The 26182-nt window shown below is 44.6% G+C and overlaps 2 protein-coding genes across 2 annotated transcripts in view; both read right to left on the reverse strand.

The window, feature by feature from the left end:
- Positions 1 to 693: 693 nt before the first annotated feature.
- On the reverse strand, positions 694 to 16511 carry COQ2 (coenzyme Q2, polyprenyltransferase). The gene is made up of 7 exons (XM_081959229.1): positions 16207 to 16511; positions 13808 to 13974; positions 10629 to 10750; positions 8881 to 8966; positions 4759 to 4892; positions 2235 to 2423; positions 694 to 922 (listed from the first exon to the last, which is right to left on the reverse strand). Exons 1-7 carry the CDS (start codon positions 16469 to 16471, stop codon positions 773 to 775), a joined length of 1113 nt encoding a protein of 370 aa, XP_081815355.1. The 5' UTR covers positions 16472 to 16511; the 3' UTR covers positions 694 to 772.
- A 4084-nt stretch (positions 16512 to 20595) lies between these two features.
- Positions 20596 to 26182, reverse strand: part of HPSE (heparanase) — a 35876-nt gene continuing 30289 nt past the window's right edge. Inside the window, exons 10-13 of the mRNA XM_081959727.1 lie at positions 26011 to 26125; positions 24593 to 24711; positions 23272 to 23418; positions 20596 to 20970 (exon numbers count right to left, since the gene is read on the reverse strand). Coding sequence (XP_081815853.1) covers positions 20811 to 20970; positions 23272 to 23418; positions 24593 to 24711; positions 26011 to 26125 — 541 coding nt within the window. The 3' untranslated portion in view covers positions 20596 to 20810. The remainder of the gene's footprint in view (positions 20971 to 23271; positions 23419 to 24592; positions 24712 to 26010; positions 26126 to 26182) is intronic.

A 26182-nucleotide genomic window follows, 5' to 3' on the forward strand; every position in this document is an offset into this window, starting at 1 on the left:
CTCTGCAGAATTAATAACATTTTACTGGGAAATCTCAACTTATTCAGAATGTTTGCCAAGATACACTATATTGCCAAAAGTATTCGCTCGCCTGCCTTTCCTCGCATATGAATTTACTGTAGATGATATCCCATTCCTAATCCATAGGGTTCAATATGACGTCGGTCCACCCTTGGCAGCTATAACAGCTTCAACTCTTCTGGGAAGGCTGTCCACAAGGTTCAGGAGAGTGTTGATGGGAATTTGTGACCATTCTTCCAGAAGCGCATTTGTGAGGTCACACACTGATGTTGGACGGGTTTACGTGGCCTACCACTTCATGGCCGAGTTGCTATCGTTCCCAAACACTTCCACGTTCTTATAACACAGCTGACAGTTGACGGTGGAATATTTAGGAGCGAGGAAATTTCACGACTGGATTTGTTGCACAGGTGGCATCCTATCCCAGTTCCACGCTGGAATTCACTGAATTCCTGAGAGCGACCCATTCCTTCACCAATGTTTGTACAAACAGTCTGCATGCCTAGGGACTTGGTTTTATACACCTGTGGCCATGGAAGTGATTGGAACACCTGATTCTGATTATTTGGATGGGTGAGCGAATACTTTTGGCAATATAGTGTATGTTCAAACACAAAAACAACCAAGGGAATAACCACCATTCTAGAATTTTAATATAAAGCACCATATCTGTTAAATATAAAGGGGCAGATTTTTTTAAAAAGGGCCCATGTTTGTTTTTATTTGTAAAACAACATTCTTTTCTTCTGCTCTAGCTGCTGCATAAAGCATCCCTTTTTTCTTCCTTCTCTTTCCTTAAGTTTCCAAGTATAATTCCTGCAAGAAGCAAAATCCCTAGATTGCGGTTTGAAGAAAACTTGTCCCAGCAGTCTTTAGGGTTGTTAATGTCCAAACGGAATATCTGGAAAAGAGACCAAAATGAATAATCAGTATTTGCCCCCCCTAACTCAAATTTTATAATCTGTCATGTCTTCTAGTCCTCTTTCATTTCAGACAACCATTAATAACATGAGCTTTATTTAGCCTGGGATGATATAAGGCAGTGGTGAAATTCAATTTTTTTTACTACCAGTTCTGTGGGGGGTGGTTAGGTAGGCATTGGCAGGGGAAGGATACTGCAAAATCCCCATTCCCAACCCACTCCAGGGGAAGGATACTGCAAAATCTCCATTCCCAACCCACTCCAGGGGAAGGACACTGCAAAATCTCCATTCCCTCCCTACTCCAGGGGAAGGACACTGCAAAATCCCCATTCCCAACCCACTCCAGGGGAAGGATACTGCAAAATCTCCATTCCCTCCCCACTCCAGGGGAAGGACACTGCAAAATCCCCATTCTCAACCCACTCCAGGGGAAGGATACTGCAAAATCCCCATTCCCTCCCCACTCCATGAGAAGGATACTGCAAAATCCCCATTCCCAACCCACTCCAGGGGAAGGATACTGCAAAATCTCCATTCCCTCCCCACTCCAGGGGAAGGATACTGCAAAATCCCCATTCCCTCCCCACTCCAGGGAAAGGATACTGCAAAATCCCCATTCCCTCCCCACTCCAGGGAAAGGATACTGCAAAATCTCCATTCCCTCCCCACTCTGGGGCCAGTCAGAGGTGGAATTTGCTGGTTCTCCGAACTACCCAAAATTTCTGCTACCAGTTCTCCAGAACCTGTCAGAACCTGATGGATTTCACCCCTGGTATAAGACCATGATGGCGAACCTATGGCATGTGTGCCCAAAGTGGCACACAAAGTCATGTTGCCCGGCACACGCAGCCTTGCCTGTTTGTCTTCCGGGTTTCTGGCGTGTGTGGTATCGTACTCCGGAAAAGTCGAATTTCCGGGTTCTGGCACACATGCGCACCCGACAATCAGCTGTCCTTTACACGCGTGTTAATGCCAAAAACTGGTGTGCGCATGCATGCCAGCTGATTATTGGGTGCGCATGTGCGCTAGAAGGTGGAAGTTCAGCTTTTCCGGTGCGTCGCCCCGATGAGCGAAAAGGCTCACCACCACTAGTATAAGGACTCCTGCCTTGAGCAGAGAGTTGGATTAGAAGACCTCCAAGGTCCCTTCTAGCCCTATGACTCTATGAATTTCTTTTCCTCCTCCTTCAACTGTGCTCTTGTCCCATCTATCCCTCCATTTTACGTCTGAACCCTGCGCTGCAGTCTGGAAATGCAGCACGAGCTTCAACCAACATTAAACGTATCTAACCTGGTTTCCATAACAGACCGCCGCAGTGGCCAACGCCGCATAGTAAGGGAAGGTTTGACCACAATTGATCCCTGCCAGCGTTAGTCCCCCAAGCATTGTGCAACCGAAGCCTGCGAGCCAGTATTTTGTCTTTTCCCCAAAGAGGAGCGCTGTAGATTTCACACCGATGGCAAGATCATCTTTTTTATCCTAAAACAGAAAGTTGGAAAGTTGTTAACTTTAAAAAAAACCACCAACCACAGGCAGTTTCGTTTGAGGCGAGGAACGGTCTACAGCAGCCAAAAAAGCCTCCCACTGCCTACTTGCAGCCATGAAGAATGTAGGAATAATAATTTTAAAAGGCAGTACATTTTGAATTAGACAGTGGAATGGTTTGCAGAAGATTAATTGTGGATGTTTTAGATGCTGAAAATGTTTTGATTCAAATGTTTGGGATGATACAGGCTATTTTGTGCATCCTAGAAGTACCCCAAAGAGGGCTCTATTTCTAGTCTCACACCGGCTCTTCTCAATAAGGTAAAGATAAACCTCGCACATATGTGCTAGTCGTTTCCGACTCTAGGGGGTGGTGCTCATCTCCGTTTTAAAGCCGAAGAGCCAGCGCTGTCCAAAGACGTCTCTATGGTCATGTGGCCGGCATGACTAAATGCCAAAGGCGCACTGAACGCTGTTACCTTCCCACCAAAGGTGGTCCCTATTTTTCTACTTGCATTTTACGTGCTTTCGAACTCCTAGGTTGGCAGAAGCTGGGACAAGTAACAGGAACTCACTCCGTTATGCTGCGCTAGGGATTTGAACCGCTGAACTGCTGACCTTTCTAATCGACAAGCTCAGCGTCTTAGCCACTGAGCCACCGCATCCCTTACCAATAAAGGAGAATATCTGTAGCTCAGGGTTAAAATGAAGAGTCCTTGGTGCTGTCTGAGCTCACTTGTTTTCTTGCAGACGTCTCATTACCAAACTAGGTAACATCATCAGTGCTAGTCCTAGACTAATGATATTACCTAATTTGGATAATGAAATGCCTGCAAGAAAACAAACCAACTCAAGAGAGCACCAAGAACCCCTCACACATGCTCTTGCAAGATCATAACACTTCTGTAATATCACAATGGGATTTTGGTGGGGTGCATTTTTGCATTCAGAATAAACATTTAGTGCACTTTTAGGTTTAAAGGCGAAAAGAAAGTAAAATCAAAAGGTGATGCCCAGCCTAAATAGTCTTATCTGCATTACTATTTGCCTTGAATACGAAGGTGCTGAGCACCATTACTAAATGTATTCATATTAAATAGTTAGTTCAGTTTATATTTATGGTTGTTTGCTTAGGAAATATTATTATAGAAGAAGTCTTGCTTTGCAAATTTTTGTTCTAACTTTCTGTACCCCAGGGATGTGAGATCTTGTATTTATGACCTCAAGAGACAACTCAGCTTATCCGCAGACAACGCTATAAATCTTTTGTAGTATATAAGCAATGTTACATAAAATACAGAAAAGAACCAAATAAATTTGGCTTGTACTCCTGCTTGTGGCTTTTCATTTCCTGTTTCTTTGTTAAGTATTATTTCTGGTAAAATATTGGTCTTTAAGGGGGCTTAATGCATCTTTTATTACTGTACATGATCACGAAATAAAGTATCACACAATATTGTATATTTACATGCCATAAATCAGTGTTTTTCAACTTTTAAGATGTGTGAGCTCTAACTCCCAGAATTCCCCAACCAGCATGTTGAAGTTCACCTATCTCCTAAGGTGTGCAAAAGCCCTCCTGGCTATACAGCTGCCACCTGCTCTTCTAGCAGAAGCCCACGAGTCCAAAAGGACCCCCAGATCATGCATCAGGGCCAATCTGGGGAAGTGCCACCCCATTCACGATCAACTATGGGAAAACCTTGTCCCTGGAAGACACAAATACCCAATGCCACTCAGATTGCTTTGGTTGAGCTGTTCTTGCTATGTATATTACCTTCCCACCAAAGGTGGTCCCTATTTTTTTCTACTTGCATTTTTAATGTTCTTTCGAACTGCTAGGCTGGCAGAAGCTGGGACAAGTAACGGGAGCTTACTCCGTTACGCGGCGCTAGGGATTCGAACCACCGATTGAACGACCTTTCTGATCGACAAGCTCGGCGTCTTAGCCACCGCGTCCCCGATGATGCCTCACCCCAAATCACTGAATAACTCACCCAGCAGCTTCACGTAGATGTTAAAACAGGACAGGAGAGAGAACTGTCTCCTGGGTATCCCATAAAGTAGAGGTCATACGTTAGATCTCTCCCCCACATCACCAGGGATCAACCCCAAAGCTCATCCGATGTCCAGGTGGAGTCCTTGACTACCAACATAGTTCCTGGCATCCATGAGAACCGAAACAAATAAAAGCAGCTGCCAACATGTGTTGTTGTTTGCCATTCAAATGCCGGTGTTCCCAGTTCAACTTGAACAAGATAACAACCTAATTTAACCACACTCTCGCATTTCCATATCTTTTATAATGAACAAACGGGAAAAGAGTCACCTGATGAGCATAAATAGTATCATAAACCAAAGTCCAACAGACGCTGGAAAAATACAGGGGCAAGCAAACAGACCAATTGCAAGAACCGTGGACCGCAGACCAGCCAAGTAAGGCTCCCCAATTGAAAACCAAACCTAAAGGAAAGAAGGAAGAGCAAGTCATATCAACGTTGGCTAAACAGACACACACACACACACACACACACACACGCTGAGAAGTAGCAATACTTCCGAGTATTATATTTTGAGCACGGTTAGTCCTCGACGAACGGCCACAATTGGGCTCAAAATTTACGTTTGTTCAGTGAGGCATTTGTTAAGCGAGTTTCCCCCCATTTTGGCCTTTCTTGCCACAGTTGTTAAGTGAATCACTGCAGTCCGGTAAGTTAGCAGCACGGTTGTTAAATGAAACCGGCTTCCCCATTGACCTTGGCTTGTCAGGAGGTGACAAGAGGTGGGTCCCGTGACCCCAGGAGACGGCAACTGTTATAAATATGCGTCAGTGGCCAAGCGGCTGAATTTGGATCACATGACAGCGGGGAATGCGGCAACGCTTCCAAGTGTGAAAAATGGCCAGGAGTCACTTTTTCAGTGCTGTTGTTAACTTTGAATGGTCACTAAATGAACTGTTGTAACTCGAGGACTACCTGTATACTGAGAGCCAGTTTTGTTCTGACCTTGGCTTCCCCAGCAGCACGAAGCTGAGTCCACGTCCCGATAAACCCCTTTTATTTAATTTACAGTGAATTCCTCTCCAGCAAAGTCTTTCCTCTCCCACAGTCTTTCAAGATGGATCACAATTAGCGACCTTGATCAGGCTTGGAGAGATGTCTTTCAGATGCCGCAATACTTGGCAAGAATGCAGGAATGAACTAATTGTCTCCTGCAAACTCCACTCCCCTTTTGCTCCTCTTTTATTTCCTCTGGGAGGGGCCATTCACCATCCACCTGTGGCCTTACTCCCAAGTTGACCCTTATTTCTTAGCTGTTCCCTTCGTCTGGCAATTCTGTGCCTGCGCACACTGGAACAGCTCCAGCTGTTCGTCTGCCACACTGCCGTCTGACTCCAAAGGCAGCTGATAACTGTCCAACGGCCCTGGATCCATCTCTGCCTTCGACGCAGAGTCCTCATCCAAGCCTTCCCCAGACTCCAGGACTGACCCATGTTCCTCCCCAACCTCTTCACTGTCCAAATCTGCTGCCACTTCCACTGGCCATTGGCGGGCCACAAGAAGTTTGGCGTAGTGCAGGGGTGTCAAACCCGCTCGCATTGCGGGCCATATCGTGGTGTATCGCAATGTTTTTCTGCTTTTGCAGAACCGGAATAGGTGTGGCCTGCACGGGCCATATCTGGTCTGCAGGCTGCCAGTTTGACAGGTCTGGTCTAGTGATTAAAGCACCAAACTAGAAAGCCAAGAAACCATGAGTTCAAGTCCCGTCTTGGCTATGAAAGCCAGCTGGGCGACCTGGGTCAGTCGCTCTCTCTCAGTCCAACCCACCTCACAAGAGTTGTTGTTGTTGTGGAGGAAACAGGAGGAAGGAAAGTGTACATGTTCACTTAGTTATTTGTAAAAAATAATAAAGGCAAAATATAAATAATAATAAAAATAAATATTTCTCTACTCTTGCTGCATCCAGATTGATCCCAGTGGCGGTTTTGTTTTTGTTTTTTGTCAGAAACCAATGTTTGCTTCCATTTCTGGAAAACAACGCTCATTAAGGACAATAGTTCCGCTTAATAACTATGGTGATTCACTTAATGAACACTGCAAAAAAGGTCACAAAATTGGGTTCTGCTCACATGGTAGCCCATTTAATGACTGGCATGATTTATGACTGCAATTCCAGGCTCAAGTACGGTGGTAAGTTGAGGTCTATGTGCACATAAATAAGATTAGGCTATTGTTTATTCAGTATTTTTTAGAGATTGCCAAAAAGCAGAGTTTTCCATTTTTCAAGCCCTCTTGAGGTGTATAAATGATTACTGAGGCATTACGAATATACATTAAGCCGCATTAAGGGTGCATTATTTTATTTCCTCGTATTTGAGGAAAATGAGTCAGTCCAACTTAATGAGGAAGTAATTTCCAATACACAAAGTACTCAGCCTCCCATTGCTAAGCTTGAGTCAGAGCGGAAGGCAAATTGTTTTCATTCTACTTCTCTTGGTCAGTGACTTGATGAGAAGAAGTGAAGAAAGGTATCAGAGCTTTATGGCTAAAACAGTCTCATGAAGACAGGCAGCCAACGTCCGTTTCTAACATGATGTCTTTGGAAGTAACTGTGTGGTTTGTTTTTCCCGTACCATATAAATGCATGCCATCCCAATTGTAAGTCATGTGCTTCTATCGTCAACATCCTTTTATTCTTTAAATGCATCCCCTCTTTTAACCCTGTAAGCAACGAGGCCTGGTAGTACAACTCCCATTCCGGTAGGTAGCCCAAATCCTCTCTTGTTTTTAGCATAACATTTTTAATTCGATTCTTGGTTTTTTGCCTGGCCAGATAAATTTTGATATCAATCTATTGAAATCTTCAAAAAAGTTTTCTCCTAATTTTATCGGCATTCCTTGAAGTAAGGATAGAATTTTCGGTAGGATATTCATTTTAGTTGTGGCTATTCTTCCAATCAATGACAGTTGTACATTTTTCCATTTAGCCAAGTCTGTCTTTATTTGCTGTAATTGGTATCATTGTTTTCTTTAACAGATATACATACATCTGGCTGTTGGCCAGATTCCCAAATATTTAACTTTTTTAGTTATCTGCGTGGTCATCTTTCTCGCCAATTCATTTTTCTGTTTATTTATATGGTTCTTTGTCAATATCTTAGTCTTTTCCTTGTTTAAGTCCTGCCACCGCACCAAACTCTTCTATTTTTTTTTTTTTTTTTACTAATTTGGGTCCTTTTTCAAAGGGTTTCTCCAAAATAAATACTGTGTCATCTGCAAATGCTTATACCGTATTTTTCGGAATATAAGACACACCTTTTTCCCTCAAGAAAGATGCTGAAAATCTGAGTGCGTCTTATACACTGAATACAGCATTTTTTTCCTCCCGAAACCCCAGCCCCTTCCCCAAAATGGCCATGCATAGCCTGTAGGAGACTTTCAGAGTACTCCTGGGGGCTGAGGAAGGCAGAAATGAGTGAAAAACAGGCCATTTTTTGCTCACTTTTGCCCCCCCCCAGCCCCCAGGAGCACTCTGCAAGCCTCCTAAAGGCTATTCATGCCTTTTGGGGGGGGGGGGCGTTTTCGTGAAAAACAGGCTGTTTTTGGGAGGTTTGCAGAGTGCAAACACTTTTTAAAATTTTATTTGCCTCTTCAAAACCTTGGTGCGTCTTATACTCCGATGCACCTTATACTCCAAAAAATACGGTACTTTGTATTGTTCTTTTTTTAAATCTTCAGGCTTTTTATTTCCTAATCTTGTCTGGTCTGTCTGAGTAGGACTTCCAGGGTTAATATAAATAGTCGAGGGGATAGAGGACATCCTTGTCTTGCACCCTTGTTTATGTTAAATTTTTCTGTTGTTTCTCCGTTGTTTATCACATTCGCCGTTTGGCTGGAGTATACTGCTTGAATCATCTTTGACAAAATTTTCTCCAAAGTTCTTTTTTTGTTGTTGTTGTAATATCATAAACAAAGGCTTTTTGTGCGTCCAGGAGGATCAAGGCTAGTCGTTTTTCGGGTATCAAACTTGATTTCATTCAGGGCCGCATCAGGGTTGTGTTTAACCTTGGGGGCTGGGTGGGCATGGCCAGTTTGATGTCACTCATGTTGGGGGCTGGGTGGGCATGGCCAGTTTGATGTCACTCAGCTCCCTTTTTGCTGGCAGAGGCACCATGGGCTGGTCCTTCACTGTTTTCAGGGAGGCCCATGGGGCTAAACACTCTATGGTCTGGGCCTGGCCTGCGGGCCTTATGTTTGACACCCCTGCATTAGACCAAACTGGCTTTTTATACTATAACATAAAAATGTTTTGGAAGTAGCCAAAAGCTTGAGACTAAAATGTTTTAACTCCCAGGGAGAAGGAGAAGAAGAATGACAAATTAGTTCTCATGTTAATTCAATTCACCGTAATAAGCGGCCGATTCATGTAAAATGGAAGGTGCTGAACTTACCTAAATAGAGCTGTGGCCAGTACGTTACTCTCTTCATTAGTGGGTAGGACACCACGAGAAATAAAGAAGAAGCACCTAAAATAATGCTGTGGAAAAAATGGGGAAAAATGTTAAACTACAAATCCCTGTTTTCTTCAAGTAGCCTATAAAATGTAGGAGAAAAGGACACATTTTGCAATAAATATGGAAGCAGGCAACATATATTAAGGACCCCTTAAGGGCCCAAACATCTCTTTGGGCAGGACAACCAATGTGAAATCTCTGTTCATTCATTCAGGAAGACCATGAGGTAGCTTTGGCTTGCCCTGGAATTCCTTAACTAACCCGTAAAACGGTAAATGAATTTTCATGTATAGAACTCATTTATTTATTTATTTATTTATTATTCATGCTTCTAGACCGCCCCCTCTCCCAAAAAGGGACTCGGGGCGGTGTACAGTCCATGCCAAATATATCAAAATACAATAAAAATTGAATATGTACAGTTGGAATGGAGGAGGTTAAAAATGGAATTAAAAGAACTGTACAAAGCAATATATATAAATATAGGATTTTGAACCCCTAAAACACACACAATAAGTTAAAAACAATACCCCTAAAATAACCAGTTAATACATTTGCCAGGAGGGACAGTTGTAATTATGCCAGGCCTGCTAATCGGAACAGGTGAGTCTTCAATTTTTGCCGGAAGGAGCGGAGGTCAGTAGTGGTTCTAATGTCGGGGGGGAGGTCATTCCAGAGGGTTGGGCCCATCACAGAGAAGGCCCTACTCCTTGGTGTCGCCCGTTGGCATTGCCTAGTGGACGGCACCAGGAGAAGTCCCTCTCTGTGTGAGCGAATTGGCCGCAGGGATGTATGTGGGAGGATGCGATCCCGCAAGTAACTAGGTCCCGTGCCATGGAGCGCTTTAAAGATGGTAATCAGCACCTTGAAACGCACCCGAAAAACCACAGGCAGCCAGTGCAGCTCGCGCAGGAGAGGTGTTACGTGGGAGTACCTCGTACTCCCCATCACAGCCCGCGCGGCTGCGTTCTGAACTAACTGCAGTCTCCGGGCGCGTCCCAAGGGCAGCCTCATGTTTTCAAATACATTAAACTGGGACAACACATAATTAAGACGGCCCCTATTGTCACCAATGGCCTGTGCCTGTGATGGCGAACCTATGACACGCGTGTCACAGGTGGCACGCAGAGACTTCTCTGCGGGCACAGAAGCCGCTGCTCCAGCTCAGCTCTACCGCACATCCCTCCCGCTGGCCAACTGATTTTCTGATCTCTGCCACGCATGCGCAAGGGGTGGGGCGTATGCGCGAGATGCACCCCCCACAGCCCATTTTTGGTCGCAGGAGGCTGCAGGGAGGCCTACTAGGCCCAAAATGGGGCACATGGGGGAGCAGCATCCGCCTCACAGCCTGTTTTTGATCCCAGGCGATTGTAGGGAGGCCTACTAGGCCCAAAAAGGGCCCAAAAAGGGCTTCAGGGGGTTCAGTCCATGGCTCATTTTTGGTCCCAGGAGGCTGCAGGGAGGCCTACTAGGCCAAAAATGGGGCACGGGGGGGGGGGTCATACACACAATGCGAGGGAGTGGGGGAGCGCAGGGGCCCCCATGCGTATACACAAGGTGCATAGGGGTTGTCACATGCGCATTGCAGTATGGGTGTAGGGGTGTGTGCACATGCTTCCGGCAAGTGACGACAAAAAGTTTAGCCATCACTGGCCAATGCAATCAATTCTTTACAATGAACTTACCTGTAATAATTTAAACACAGCAAGACACCCAAAGCCAAGCTAAGCTGTGTACCGAGACAAACAAGGGCTTGAGAATGCGTGAGCTCTCCAGCTGCCAGGGGCCGATTTGCAGTTCTCACCACCTAAAATACAAACAATTATTTCTGCGGCTGCATTCCATCACTGACCACGCATAGATACCAGTTACAGGATCCATTCATTCCGTAGCCCATGCGTATAAGCCCATCCGCAGTTAAGTCAGCCTTCAAATGATTAACTAAAATACTGTGAAAAGGGCGCCACCTGCAGATAAGCTGACTGTTGTTGCCTGCCAGCGGCCTGCGGAGCTGGCACCAGATTCAGACAGTGAGGAGGTTGGGGGGGGAACCTGGGCCAGTCCTGGAGTCTGGGGAAGGCTCTGATGAGGGCTCTGTGTCGGAGGCAGAGAGGGGGCCAGGGCCGTCTGACAGTTAACAGCTGCCTTCAGTATCAGACATCAGTGAGACAGAAGAACAGGAAGAGGGCTATTTAAATGTTCTAAATGAGGATATTTAAAACCATGGTTACTGATAGTCCTGCAGTGATGTGATTTGTGTAGAATACGAAACATGCTTACACTTCAGATAAGTCAAAGCACACAAACAATATTATAGCATTTTATTGAGAGTAAACGGTTAAAATGCCGTATTTTACAGAGTATAAAATGCACCGGATTATAAGACACACCAAGATTTTGAAGAGGAAAATTAAAAAAAAAAGTTTTTTCACTCTGTGGACCTCCCCAAAATGGCCCTTTTTTTTGTGAAAAGGGGGCATGCATAGCCTTTAGGAGGCTTATAGAGTGCTTCTGGGGCTGGGGGGGGGGGGGCGAAAATGAGAAAAAAACCAGCTCGTTTTTCTCTCATTTTTGCCCTCCCCAGCCCCCAGGAGCTCTCTGAAAGCCTCCATAAGGCTATGCAGCCATTTTTGCAAAAGGGGCAGGGTTTTGGGAGACACAAAAATGCTGTTATCAGTGTATAAGACGCACTCAGATTTTCACCCTCTTTTTTGAGGGGGAAAATGCGTCTTATACTGCGAAAAATACGGTATATATTTGCAAAACAGCATTAAATATTATATGGAACAATCTTCTGTTTTCATGTTCACCTTTTTCACTCTATGCAGCTTTTGGGACTAACTCAAATATATTTTGTTGTTTCAGAAAAGTTGCAACTTGCGTGACGCCCAAACCCAGAGATAACTATAAATCATGGTTTCTGAACCTGGCTTGTGTCCATCAGACAGAGTTAAGATGAGCCAATATGGTAGGAAGAATGCCTGTGTTTTTATGATATGATGATGATGATGATTGTATATGATTATAATAATATGATTTTCGAACATCATTTAAACTTCAAATACACTTTCAGATATCTTCAGGAGAAACTATATAAGGTTTATTTAACTAGGGTTTATTGAATAAACCACAGCAAACCACAGTTAAATAAGCTTGCATAGTTTCTCCTGAAGACAATAACTACCAGAAGTGAAATAAACAAATTATCTATTGAGTCAGGAGATTATAGGTGTCCAGAAATACACAGTCAACATGCATTCATACTAATTGCTTGGAAACGCATACGACTGTTTGTGAATTTCCACCCAGGACTATTATCTTTTCCAAGAATAGGATGCCGGAAATTTGATCTGACCTGGGCAGTTTAGAACAGATCTGTTGCATCACTCTAAGACAGTGGTTCTCAACCTTCCCAATGCCGTGACCCTTTAATACAGTTCCTCATGTTATGGTGACCCCCAACCATAAAATTGGTGTCTCGATTCCTAAGACCATCGAAAATATGTGTTTTACGATGGCCTTAGGTGACCCCTGTGAAAGGGTCGTTCGACCCCCAAAGGGGTCCTGACGCACAGGTTGAGAACCACTGGTCTAAGATATTTAAAGGTTGGGAGAAAGTGGTAGAATAAAAGACTTAAGCTAGCATTTCAAAAGATTTTTTGAGCTATATCACAGATTTCATCATTCCAATTGAACCTTTAAAGACAAGGATCCAAGACTGAAAAAAATCAATGTAAACACTGTTGGAGAGAAATTAAATTCTGGGCATTTCCTGTTCAGTAAGTTTAAAGACAGCATTATCAGTGGTGCCTTTCCATTTTTTTTTACTACCGGTATGCTCGTGCATGACGCTTCTGCGCAGAAGTGTCCGGGCAGGGGGGTGGAGCCTCCTGCCGCCACCACTACTGGTTCGCCCTATTGGGATTGAACCGGGAGCAACCCACCTCTGCACCGTATGGACACTTAAAAAAATAGAGCTGTAGCTGGATCTAGGGATGCGGTGGCTCAGTGGCTAAGACGCTGCGCTTGTCAATCAGAAAAGTCGGCAGTTTGAATCCCTAGCGCCGCGTAATGGAATGAGCTCCCGTTACTTGTCCCAGCTTCTGCCAACCTAGCAGTTCAAAAGCATGTACAAAATGCAGGTATAAAAATAGGGACCACCTTTGGTGGGAAGGTAACAGCGTTCTGTGCGCCTTTGGCGTTTAGTCATGCCGACCACATGACCACGGAGACGTCTTCGGACAGCGCTGGCTCTTTGGCTTTGAAATGGAGATGAGCACCGCCCCCTAGAGTTGGGCACGACTTGCACATATGTGCGAGGGGAACCTTTACCTTAGCTGGATTTGGAAAGTTATTCAAGGAAACCATGGAAAGCCTCTGATGTGGCTATAGTTTGATTTATTTGCATCTTTATTATTTTTTACAAATAACACAAGGTGGCGAACATAACCAACATATCTTCTTCCTCCCGCATTCCCCACAACAACCCTGTGAGGAAGGTTGGATTGAGTTAAAATGAGTGGCCCAAAGCCATTCAGCTGGCTTTCATGATTAAGGCAGGGCTAGAATTCACAGCCTTCTGGTGATTGGGCCAAATCAGCCAGCTTTCATACTTAAGGCAGGACTAGAACTCATAGTCTCCTCCTGATTGGCTAAAAGTCACCGAACTGGCTTTCAACGCCTAAGGCGGGACTTGAACCCAGAGCCTCCCACTTTGTAATCTGATGCCTTAAGCAACTAAACTTTACCTCTTTTGAGAATTTCTAGAGAGGGAAAGCGGGAGAGAGAAAGGACAGGAACTTACGTTCCTTATAACGACCATTTATTTATTTAGCAAACAGAGCGAGCTCTGAATCTTTTCTACCTTTTTGTCATAGTCCACGTCCCACATGTCATTGATAATGCAGCCAGCTCCACGCATCAGGACTGAGCCAACACCAAAAAGTAACAGGAGATCCCAGGATGGCCAACAACCTGGGTCAGCTGCCAAGGATATACTCCAGGTACAGGGAAGATACACCAGCCAGGTCCCTAAAAATAAAGAAGTCGGACAAGGAACAGAAAAAGAGAGGTGTAGAATTTATACCGATGCGTGCAAAAATAATCAGCTCCTTAGTTTAAGTCTTAAGCTAGTTCAGAAGTCAGCAACCCGCAGCTACGGAGCTCTGGTTTCGGGGGGGGGGGGGGGAGTGCCAGAAGGAGACTCTATGGCAAGGGGCGGGTTTCCAGCTCCCAATTGATAGGGCTTCTGGTTAGGACAGGGAGAGGAAAAAGGATGCCACGCTAGGAGAAGACTCTATGGTGGGGGAACCGGACTGCCAGTCGGCTCCAGTATTGAATGGGGAGGCTTCCAGTTAGGACCTTTGTGGCTCTTTGAGTATTTAAGGTTGCTGACCTCTGGGCTAGTTTGATCCTTCAATATTCTTTTCTCTCTCTCTCTTTTTTAAATGTGTTTTTCCTATGGGGAAAAATGTTATACCAATCTCATTGTCAGGCACAATGGAGTAGATGCTTCATTTGGGAAAACTAACCTACGGGCAAGAGAAAAATGCCAGCAGGTCCTGAAAAATTGTTCAGGATTTATCAGCCTTTAGTTTGTCTTTTGTTTTGTTTTTTTGACAATTACAGTATTTATGAAAGCATTTTACTCCCTCTGGAGGCCAAACTAAGTCATACAATCTCGGTAAGAGGCCTGCAATAACTATAATCCCCAGACAAATACGAAAACAAAACACTGGGAAAGAGATATTTTCAATATCCAAAGCTTCATCTAGCCAGTTGCAAGTGATTAATGCTTCCCTACTTGATTCCAAGCCAAGAAATTAAAAGACGCTTCCTCCTGGGGAGGAAAGTGATGGCAAATCTAAACAGGATACTAAAAAGCAGAGACATCACCCTGCCAACAAAAGTGTGTATAGTTAAGGCTCTGGTTTTCCAAGTTGCAATGGATGGCTGTGAAGGTTGGACCATAAGAAAGGCTGAGCGCCAAAGAATGGAGGCCTTTGAATTATGGTGCTGGAGAAGACTCCTGCGAGTCTCTTGGACTGCAAGGCGATCCAACTGGTCAGTCGTAGAGGAGATCAACCCTGACTGCTCTTTAGAAGGCCAGATCCTGAAGATGAAACTCAAGTACTTTGGCCACCTAATGAGAAGGAAGGACTCCCTGGAGAAGAGCCTAACGCTGGGAAAGATTGAGGGCAAAAGAAGAAGGGGACAGCAGAGAAGGAGGTGGCTGGATGGAGTCACTAAAGCAATAGGCGTGAGCTTAAATGGACTCCAGGGGATGGTGGAGGACAGGAAGGTCTGGAGGAACGTTGTCCATGGGGTCGCGATGGGTCAGACATGACTTTGCAACTAACAACAGCAACTTGATTCTGTTACATTTTTCAGAGATATTTCATAATTATGAAATTATGAATTAGAGACATACCACAAGCATTAGAAAAGGAAATTAAATCATCACGGAAAGCAATTTTCTATGGTTTTCAGGCCTTCTCAGACTACAAGCACACTTCTGGAATTTTAGTGTCTCTGAAAGTTTAAGAACAAACCTGCATTTATCTTGGTTTAATTATTTTAAACTGAGGGTAAAGTGCCCTAAAGGGGTTTTTCACTGTGAGGTTCAGACATTTGCTGTTAATACTGAGGGATTATGGAATTACACGTAGCCCCTCCATTTATGGCTGGTTGCTTAGCAACTGTTCAACTTTACGATGCCCTCTCCCCCCCAAAATTATGAAATTTGGAATAATTGGTACAAATGGTTGCATAACAGGAATAAAGTTAATTCAGCCAAGAAAAAAATAGAGAAATGTATAGAACTGTAGATGAATGCATATAATATAGAAGCGATATAAGATTGATATGTACAGGTATGACATAACAATTTTGATGTGATGACTGTAAGATGTTACAGAGGGATAAAACAATAAAAAATCTGCTCTAAAAAACACATCACACATTTCACTTAGCAACCTGCATACTGGGTTCCTTTTGTGGTCGTAACTCGGGCAAACCTCATTTAAAACACACGTTTCACTTAGCAACCTGCACACTGGGCTCCTTTTGTGGTTGTAACTCGGGCAACCCTCACTTAAAAAACGTTTCCCTTAGCGACACGCATGCTGGGCTCCTTTGTGGTCCTAACTCGAGGACTACTTGTACAAGCCAACGGCTTCCTTTCCTCCCGCTTTGCAAAGCTAAAACTGAGAGGAGAGGGATGGGGAGCTCCAGCCGGCAAGGCACCGGCCCAATGCAACTCACCAATGGGCTTATCCAGCCGCATGAGACGGAGGTAAGGCTGGAGCCAGAGCGGCGCCGTTTGCACCAAAGCCGCCGAGGAAAGCGTCCCGGCTAGCCTGGTTCTCGACCCCGGGGGACGCGGCGGCTCCCAGCTCGAAGTGGAGCCCGAGAGGGTCCGGAGAGCGGCCGAGGAGCAAAGCACCCTCGCCCTTCCCGGGCCGGGAAAGGGGGCTTGCAAGCGGCATAGCGGACGGGATGCCCGGCGGATGAGACGCGCGAGACCCATTCCGGGGCCCGGATTCTCCCCCCGTGACGTCACCGGGGGGCGTTTCCTCCTCCAAGAGCCAATCGGAAGCGTGACCTAAGAGGGACGAAAAAAGAAAGGTTCTACCTGGCGTTCCGGCTCTGCGTCGCCTTTGAGTTCTGCTGCGGGGGTGATATGGAGTAAAGAAGCGTTATCCGGAGGGCCCTTCCAGGCTTGCTCCCACCCGGGATAAGAAGCGAGGTGGAGGGAATGCGCCCAAAGGAGAGATTGGGAGAGTGGGCTGGTTTAAGCCTTTCTTCTGCAAAACTGGGGAAATTGAACCGTTAATCAGTGGAATGGCTTGCCTTCAGAAGTTGTGAACGCTCCAACACCGGAAGTTTTTAAGAAGATGTTGGCCAACCGTTTTGTCTGAAATGGAATAGGGTTTCCTGCCTAAGCAGGGGGTTGGACTAGAAGACCTTTAAAGGTGCTTCTATTTATGTATTTACTTATTTACTTACGTACTTACTTAATTTTGTCAAGCATGAATTAGATAACAGATATAAATATAGATATGACTATGAATACATGAAATAGGGAATATTAGGACAGGGATGGTAGGCACGTGGGTGCGCTTATGCACGCCCCCTTAAAGATCTCTTAGGAATGGGGTGAGGTCGACAGAGGCAGACTAAGGTTAAAGTTGTGGGGGGGGAAGAAACCACAGTGTTTTTCAGGAGTCAGGATTCCATTCCCCACCATCCTGTCAGAGCCGAAGAAGCTTCTTGGTTGAGAAGCGAAACGTCTTCAAAAGAAAAGAAAAAAATAACCAAGAAAGTCCAGTTGCCACCAGAAAAAGCACCTTTGGGACAACCATGACCTGGATGACTGAGAAACCCTACAGGCTTGGCCTATTTAATCAATCCGAATAGGACTGGAAGGGGACCTTGGAGGTCTTCTAGTCCAGCCCCCTGCTCAAACAGGAGATTCTATACCATTTCAGACAGGTGGCTGTCCAGTCTCTTCTTAAAACTCTCCAGTGATGAAGCACTCACAACTTCTGAAGGCAAGCTGTCCCAATGGTTAATTGTCCTCACTATTAGGACATTTCTCCTTAATTCCAGGTTGCTTCTCTCTTTGATTAGTTTCCATCCATTGTTTCTTGTCCTGCCCTCGGACGCTTTGGAAAATAAATTGACCACCTCTTCTTTGTGGTAGCCTCTCAAATACTGGAATACTGCTAGCATGTAACCCTATTCTCTAGACTAGCCATACCCAGTTCCTGCAACTGTTCCTTTTTAGTTTGTCTCTAGGCCAGGGGTGTCCAAACTTGGGAACTTTAAGACTTGTGGACTTCAACTCCCAGAATTCCCCAGCCACCATGTCTGGCTGGGGAATTCTGGGAGTTGAAATCCACAAGTCTTAAAGTTCCCAAGTTTGGACACCCCTGCTCTAGGCCCTTAATCATCTTAGTTGCTCTTCTTTGCACTTTCCAAAGTCTCAACATCTTTTTTGTAATGTGATCAAAATTGGATGCGGTATTTCAGGTGCGGTATTACGAAGGATTGATAAAGTGGTACTAATACGTCACGTGATTTTGATTCTATGCCCCCGTTTATACAACCAAGCATTTAAGATGGGTGGGTGGCTGGGGGTTTTGGGGAGTTGAAGTATATTCATCTTAAAAATGCCAGGGTTGAGAAATGTTGCACTAAGCTTCTGCGAAATCCCTTTGCTTTAGGACGCTGGACAAATTATGTATTTATATTGGTTTTTTATTTGAATGATATTGTCAATTGAGTTGCCAACAGCAATAATAAAGCAAAATATAAAACGCTATGACAATATCGTTATTGCAATTATATTTTTATTTATGAATTAATTATGAAACCAATGGTGAAGTGTTCAATGTTTAAACATATTGGCACTCCCTATTTATTAATCTTTATAGTGAATTAGTGCCAAGAAAATTGTTCTTAATTGTTCTCACTATAGACTGTTCAGCTTCCTAGCATTGGCCAACATAAGTCTTGCTCTATAAATGATGTGGTATGGTTTAGCCATGAATGACAATGACCAGACAGATGAAGTTGGGTAGTATCACCATTGAATACATGATTGTATATATTTAACTTTGTGGGGAGAGGAAAGCTGCATCCTGATGATATGTTCTTCCAGAATGATTAAAGAGATATCTTTGGGCCAATATTCAAAGGATGTGTAGATATTCTTGGAATATAGAATAAAAATAAAATAACAAGAGTTGGAAGGGACCTTTGGAGGTCTTCTAGTCCAACTTTCCTGCTTAGGCAGGAAACCCTATACCACTACCGACAAATGGGTTATCCAATCTCTTCTTAAAAGTTTCCAGTGTTTGGAGCATTCACAACTTCTGGAGGCAAGTTGTTCCACTGATTAATTGTTCTCACTGTCAGGAAATTTCTCCTTAGTTCTAAGTTGCTTCTCTCCCTGATTAGTTTCCTCTCATTGCTTCTTCTCCTGCCTTCAGGTGCTTTGGAGAATAGCTTGACTCCCTCTTCATTGTGGCAACCCCTGAGATATTGGAAGACTGCTATCATGTCTCCCCTAGTCCTTCTTTTCATTAAACTAGACATAAACAATTCGTGCAACCATTCTTCATATGTTTTAGCCTCCAGTCCCCTAATCATCTTTGTTGCTCTTCTCTGCACTCTTTCTAGAGTCTCCACATCTTTGGTCAACATATGGTCTAGATAATGCTTATTATGAAAGAGCAAAATTTCAGTGGCAACACATGGAAACCAGTGTTATTTCCCAATTAAAAATAAAGGATATTCTATCTTTAAGCTTCGTTGCAGCAGAGTAAATAACTAAGAAACCCACATGTATGGTATCCATATAAAAACGTTTATTTCAAAATGTACAAATAATCCAAAACAATAGAGGCACACATCAAATGTATATAAACGTCTAGAAGTGCAGATTGGCCCTTTAGACTAGTCTATCTTGCTCAGCACTGCCTGCCTGACTCAATTAGCAGCCAGAAAGTGTCTAGAGTTGTAAAAACAAACATTTTCTCAGCACTACACAGGGGCCAGAGACGGAATCCAGAACGGTTGGGAGTGCAAGACCCCATATTCTGCTCCACAAAGGCAACGTCTGGCTTGCACAGTTAGCATGGTGACAAGTGAAATGTGCCATACTGGAAGGCTTTTGTATTTCCATAAACGAAAAGCACCTGCTGCTGAAAGAATCCACCCTGAGAAAATTAACTTTTCTTGGCTTCCGTGCCTTTATATATATATATATATATATATCATATAATATAGTAATTGACTTTGATCAGGGGTAAGATTGAAAAATTTTAGCAACCAGTTCTGCCTGGATGCTGGGTGGGCGTGGCCTAGTCAGCTTCCTGCCCTCCCCAGGCTCCGGAGATTTTCCTTGAGCCTCTGGGAGGGTGAAAAAGGCATCTCCTGGCCTCCGGAGACTAGAAACAACTGTTTCCGGCCTTCCGAACCGTTTTCCGCCCTCCTAGAGTCTCCGTGCAGGCCTACACCTCCTTAGCATCCAAAACTGGCCGCGTTGAGACTCCTGGGAGGGGTCGGGAGGGGCAGGCGGGGCCAGCCAGTCCTTGTAACAATCCGTTTGTCAAACCAGATTAAAATTAACATCCGATTCGCCCGAACTGGTCCGAACCGGCTGAATCCCGCCCCTGACTTTGATTCTGTCTGGAACATGGTGGCTTCATGCTTTCTGATAGTCTTCAGTTGATTTTCCTAAACATTGACTGGCCTGCTCTATTATTCATTCACAGCAGTTCTATAATCTACACCTTTGCCGTCCATTTCCTTGTTTGATACCAGAGTCTTTGCTCCTCAGATAACATCCGAGGAAATAAAGTGCTTTCTACCCTCGTTTAGAATTCAAAGATAAGCTTGAATGGCAGTAAGACCATGAAGTAACTCATTTGTATTTTATTTCCTCTTGCATTCTGCCACTGAAATATTTGGGGAGAGAGTCTGTGACACATTTTATTTTACCTGGAATAAAGATGAGGACAAATACAAACCAACCTAACTTATAATTTGCAAATTGGAAGACTTGCAGGAGTTCCCCAAATGTTGTCAAGCAGTTTCTTGACTTTAAAAAAAAAATGAGGCCAAATTGCCCATAAGAAAATATAGACTTTTCGTTTTTACAAAATGTTTTATGAATTTTTTTTGGTATGGATTTTTCTTAAATTAAAAAGCTTTACTAACTTGTAAAAAGGGAACGATGGAGCATGTGTTTGGAGCAAAAATATAAATGTTATTAAAAGGTTTTGTCTTCCTCTGAGCTGAAGTAGTCAATCTCAATAAAATCTTTTGTCTTCAGGGTTTGGAAAATGTGTATGAACTTATTAAACGCAAGCCAATACTTTGGCATTTCTTATTACGTAAAATCCGTATGAGAAACCTGGGAGATCAAGGCTGTGCCCAGGAATAAGAGGATTTTCCTGCAAAACTGGTAGTGTCTCATCATTGGGCATTTTTAGGAGGCAGCCATTCAGCTGCACAGACCTGCAAAAAGGAAAGAGTCATATTATAAATTCACATTTAAACACTGGGGGGAAAAAACCTATAAGCCATGGAAACAATTTTGGTTGACGTCCGTACAACTGTAAGATGTGTGGACTTCCCAACTCCCAGAATTCCCAAGCCAGCATGGGAATTCTGGGAGTTGAAGTCCACACATCTTAAAATGGTCAAGTTCGAGTAAATTGCTCAGGACCAGTGATGGCTATGCTTTTTCTCCTCGCCTGCCAAAACCACATAATGCAATGCGTCCCTCCCCCTGCGCATGGCCCCCATGGTCCCCCTCACGCATGTGCACGACTCCCACCGTGCATGTGCCTGGCCTCCCTGAAGCCTCCTGAGACCACAAATGAGTCCGGGGGGGGCTGCACCTCCCCCCGCCCATCGCACATGCGTCTCCCGCATGAGCAGCAGAGATCTGAAAATCAGCTGGCTGGCGGAGGCGTGCACGCATGTGCGGTGGAGCTGAGTTGCGCGATGGCTTACGTGGCCGCAGAGTGGGCTCCGTGTGCCACCTGTGGCACACATGCCATAGGTTCACCATCACAGATCTGGACTTTTACTCAGAAAATCTGCAACTCCGCTGTGTTTGCTACAAAAGAGATCTGTAGGGCTGAGAAAGAAGTAGAAGCATGTCCTAATTTTATTAAATACCCACTAACAAGGCGATATTTCAATGTCTTGTTTGAAAAAAGGAGGGCTCGCCCTTCGGTTTCTCATTGGGAGGAAAACGAGATTCACAGACATCCTGCGTGTGAACAAACGAGTTGTTCACAGACATCCTTTCTTAATACAATACAATACAATAGTAGAGTTGGAAGGGACCTTGGAGGTCTTCTAGTCCAACCCCCTGCCTAGGCAGGAAACCCTATACCGTTTCAGACAAATAGCTATCCAACATCTTCTTAAAGACTTCCAGTGTTGGGGCATTCACAACTTCTGGAGGCAAGCTGTTCCACTGATTAATTGTTCTAACTGTCAGGAAATTTCTCCTCAGTTCTAAGTTGCTTCTCTCCTTGATTAGTTTCCACCCATTGCTTCTTGTTCTACCCTCAGGTGCCTTGGAGAATAGCTTGACTCCCTCTTCTTTGTGGCAACCCCTGAGATATTGGAAGACTGCTATCATGTCTCCCCTAGTCCTTCTTTCTCTTAAGCTAGACATAACCAGTTCCTGCAACCGTTCTTCATATGTTTTAGTTTCCAATTCCCTAATCATCTTTGTACTAAGTGTTTAATACTAAGTGTTAATGTTTAGATTTATTCAGTATCCAATCTTCTAATCTTCTAGACAACAATTCTAATTAATGAGATTGTTGTGGATCCTTCTTTCTGAATTATTTTCTGACACTAGGGGCTTGTCATTAACATAAAAAGATTTTTTAAAAAACCTAAAATTTAAGAGGAACAATGCCAAAAGGGGGGGGGGGGATTACTGATTGCTTAATGAAACAAAGTTGGCAATCACATTTTAAATTGTTTGAGGAATAAACTAATCTTTCTTTCAGAAAAATACTGTACTGGTAGTCCCTCGACTTACGACCACAATGAAGCCCAAAATGTTCAGTAAGTTTCTCCTCATTTTGCAACCTTTTTTCCCACAGCTGAGAAGCAGTTCACTGCAGCTGTTAAGTGAACTGTGGTTGTTAAGCAAATCTGACTTCTCTCATTGACTTTGCTCATCGGATGTTAGCTGGGAAGGTTACAAATGGGGATCATGTGACCCCAGAACTTACAACTGTCATAAGTACATGCCAGTTGCCAAGCATCTGAATTTTAATCACATGACCATGGGGAAGCTGAAATGTGAAAAACAGTCATAAGTCGCTTTTTCCAATGCCGTCGTAACTTTAAACACTCACTAAATGAATGGTTATACGTTGAGGACCACCTGTAGATACAACTTGCTAGGAATGAATCCCTTTGAATTTCTTAGAATTATCTGCAGAATTGCAGAGTTACTTACTTTCAGGTCTTGATAAGCATAGAGTTCATGCAGGATTCGTTTAGATACACTTGGTTCATTTTCTTTAAACCCAATGAATTCTCCACTATTTAGAACAGTGGTTCTCAACCTTCCCAATGCCGCGACCCTTTAATACAGTTCCTCATGTTGTGGTGACCCCCAACCATAAAATTGGTGTCTCGGTTCCTAAGACCATTGAAAATATGTGTTTTCCAATGGTCTTAGGCGACCCCTGTGAAAGGGTCGTTCGACCCCCAAAGGGGTCCCGACCCACAGGTTGAGAACCACTGATTTAGAACGAGGTGGTAAGATGTGCTACTCACCGGGAAAGCAAATTATCTTCTCCGTAAGGTAGTAAAAGATACTCATCTATTTGCTTCTTGGAAAAGTAAGTTGGTATGTAGAGGCGCTTGGTGCTGTTGTAGAGGTTTAAGGCAAATAAAGTGATGTCACCTTCTCTGTACTTTGGGCTGGAATGACAAAGCCAACAGGTTAATAGACGTCACACTGTGCAAGCATGTTACAATACAGCTGTGCTTCTCAACCTCAGCCATTTTTAAGATGTTTGGACTACAATTCCCAACATTCCCCGGACCAAGATGCATTCTGCAGAATTCCCAGTGGTGTTCTGGGAATTGAAGTCGACATGTCTTCACTTTGCACAGATGAGCGGAGTGGATATGTGCCACTAGGAAGCAACAAGGTTGGTGTTGTGGCCTGTTTAGCCACCTGTCCCCCCAGCAGTCAAGTCAGAGAAGGAGGAGGAGATGTGGGAGTCAGGCTAGCATCAAGGCAAGCTGAGAGCTCTGAGGGAGAAGGGGGAATGGCAGAGAGAGAGAGAGAGACAGAGGCCTGGGCTGTCTCAGATGGAGAATCAACAACCCCCAGGTCTGGAGGTGGCTGATGAGGAAGAGGAGCAACAGCTGGGTCCAGTGCCTGACATGTGGATCCATAGAAGGCAGAGGAGAGGAGAACAGTGGAAATCTATGGGCTGATCCTTGGGAAGGAAGAGCCACCGCTGCTAGCGAAGCTCGGTGGATAAAAGGCAGGGGGCTGAGATGAATAGGTGTGGCAGACAACGATTCATCTTCCTGCCGGTCGGACATGTTAGCCTGAGAGAGAAACCTTTTGGCGGGGCTGCCAGCATTCCTAATAAAGGAATCTTTTGAGTTCATGTCACAGGGGTTGTCGTGTTTGAGGAGCTGGGTCAGAACAGTTGGGATCTAGCCAATCGCTGACCGCTGAGCGGAGTTGCTCAACTTTCATTTGCGGGAACTCGGGAGGAAAACAATGTGAAATGTGCTTTATGCACCCACACAAAGCAATTGGCGTTTCAACACTGACCATTTCTTTGTTCAGAACGGACAAAATGGTTAGGGCCTCTGATCAGCATCGGCACGGTCGGAAATTTTCCTTCTCGTTCTTCAGTGGGGCACTTTCATTCCGGATCCCTCTTTAACCTCATCTCATTCAAACATATTCCAGAGTGTCGGGTGTTGATACCCTCAGTGGGAACTGCAAACTAGGGCACAGACTGTAGTAACTAAACCTGAACATATCCTACCTTGAGTAAAAACGCAGTGTGGGACAGTTGTGATTTTAGAGGACTTCAAAGCAGACTTAACTGTTGCACTGAATACTTACTGGTGTGTATTTGTACAGTGAAGGTACACGCGGAGCTTCTTTGGGTCTAAGCCAGTTATGGCAACGCGCAGGACTCTGGAGCCAACCAGTTTCTTGTACAACAGAGACAGCCAATAGTCCTACAAGGTGTTTTTTTTAAAAAAAGACAGCATTGATATAGGACCATGATTGCAAACCTATGGCATGCACGCCACAGGTGTCACCCAGAGCCCTCTCTGCGGGCATGCAAGGCGTCGCCCCAGCTTAACTCTATTGCGCATGTGCGTGCGCCTCCTGCTGGCCAGCTGATTTTCTGGTCTCTGCTGCACATGCTCAAGAGGTGAGGCCCATGCGGGAGATGCAAACCCCCCCATGGCCCATTTTTGGTCCCAGGAGGCTGCAGGGAGGTCTACTAGGCCAAATATGGGGCACGTGTGTGTGTGTGTGTGTCAGGGGGGAAGTGCAGGGGGGACCACACACAACGGTGCATGGGGGGTGTCACATGCGCATTGCAGCATGGGTGCGGGGGGGGGGATGCAATGACAAAAAGGTTATCCCTCACTGATATAGGACCTCTGATAAAATAACAAGTTAAAGAAAGATGAGGCATTATTCGAGGAACCGTTGCCTTAAAAGACTAACTTGAGTGCTCTGGAAGTTACAAAGGAATAAAAGGGGATAGTTCAGAGCCCAGATTCATTCTCTCATATCCAACTGCACATAAAGAGGTTCATCGCCATGCATAGGAGAGCTCTGGCTATTCACAGCAGCTCTGCAGAAGTTTTACACCACACGGCTTCATTGTCCCTGCTTCTAGCTGACCACACAAGAAAAGCCTGGCAAAGAAAGTCCTTTAACCCTGGAAAAATCACACCAAGCCAGTCAATGCCCAACCGCTGAAAAGGAAAACGTGATTCCAATTTTCTACAAGTTGGGGGGAATGCCATAAATACCTAGTGGCTAGCGCCTGCCACACCACAAAGTCATTTCCCCCTCCCCCAGTCCTGTATTTCCATACAATCCTATGAGACTTAGTAGGAAACGGTTGTAAATATTCAGGACTGTTTCAGGACTGTCTATGCCAGTGGTTCTCAACCTTCCTAATGCCGCGACCCTTTAATACAGTTCCTCATGTTGTGGTGACCCCCAACCATAAGATTATTTTATGTTTTCCGTATTTATTTGAAAATATGTCTTTTCCAATGGTCTTAGGCGACCCCTGTGAAAGGGCTGTTCGACCCCCAAAGGGGTCCCGACCCACAGGTTGAGAACCACTGGTCTATGCAGACGTCCCTCAACTTCAGACTTTCTAGATATATGTTCTAGATCAGGGGTCTCCAACCTTGGCAACACCCACTCAGTCACCAGATCCCACCACCAAGCCCACAGAACCGGTAATAAAAAAAAAATTGAATTTCACCACAGAGTTGTATACCTACTGGCAAAGGTTCAAAGTTGGCATCCACCAGTTGGTAATTTCCTGCTCCATACAAGACCTGTCGCATGACTAAATCAATGCCCAGCTGGGCTGACAGTCCGAGCTTGTCCAGCCACCTGCCAAGATGATGATGATGATGATGATGATGATGATGATGATGATGATGATGATGA

This window comes from Natrix helvetica, assembly GCF_964273705.1.
Source record: "Natrix helvetica genome assembly, chromosome: 7".
Taxonomy (NCBI): Eukaryota; Metazoa; Chordata; class Lepidosauria; order Squamata; family Natricidae; genus Natrix; species Natrix helvetica.

Coding starts and splice junctions, on each gene's coding strand:
- COQ2 (XM_081959229.1), bottom strand. CDS start 16,471: ATGGGTCTCGCGCGTCTCATCCGCCGGGCATCCCGTCCGCTATGCCGC. Junction 10,751..13,807: donor ACGTGGACTATGACAAAAAG/GTAGAAAAGATT, acceptor TTTGTATTTTAG/GTGGTGAGAACTGCAAATCG. Junction 4,893..8,880: donor CTGGCCACAGCTCTATTTAG/GTAAGTTCAGCA, acceptor TCTTTCCTTTAG/GTTTGGTTTTCAATTGGGGA.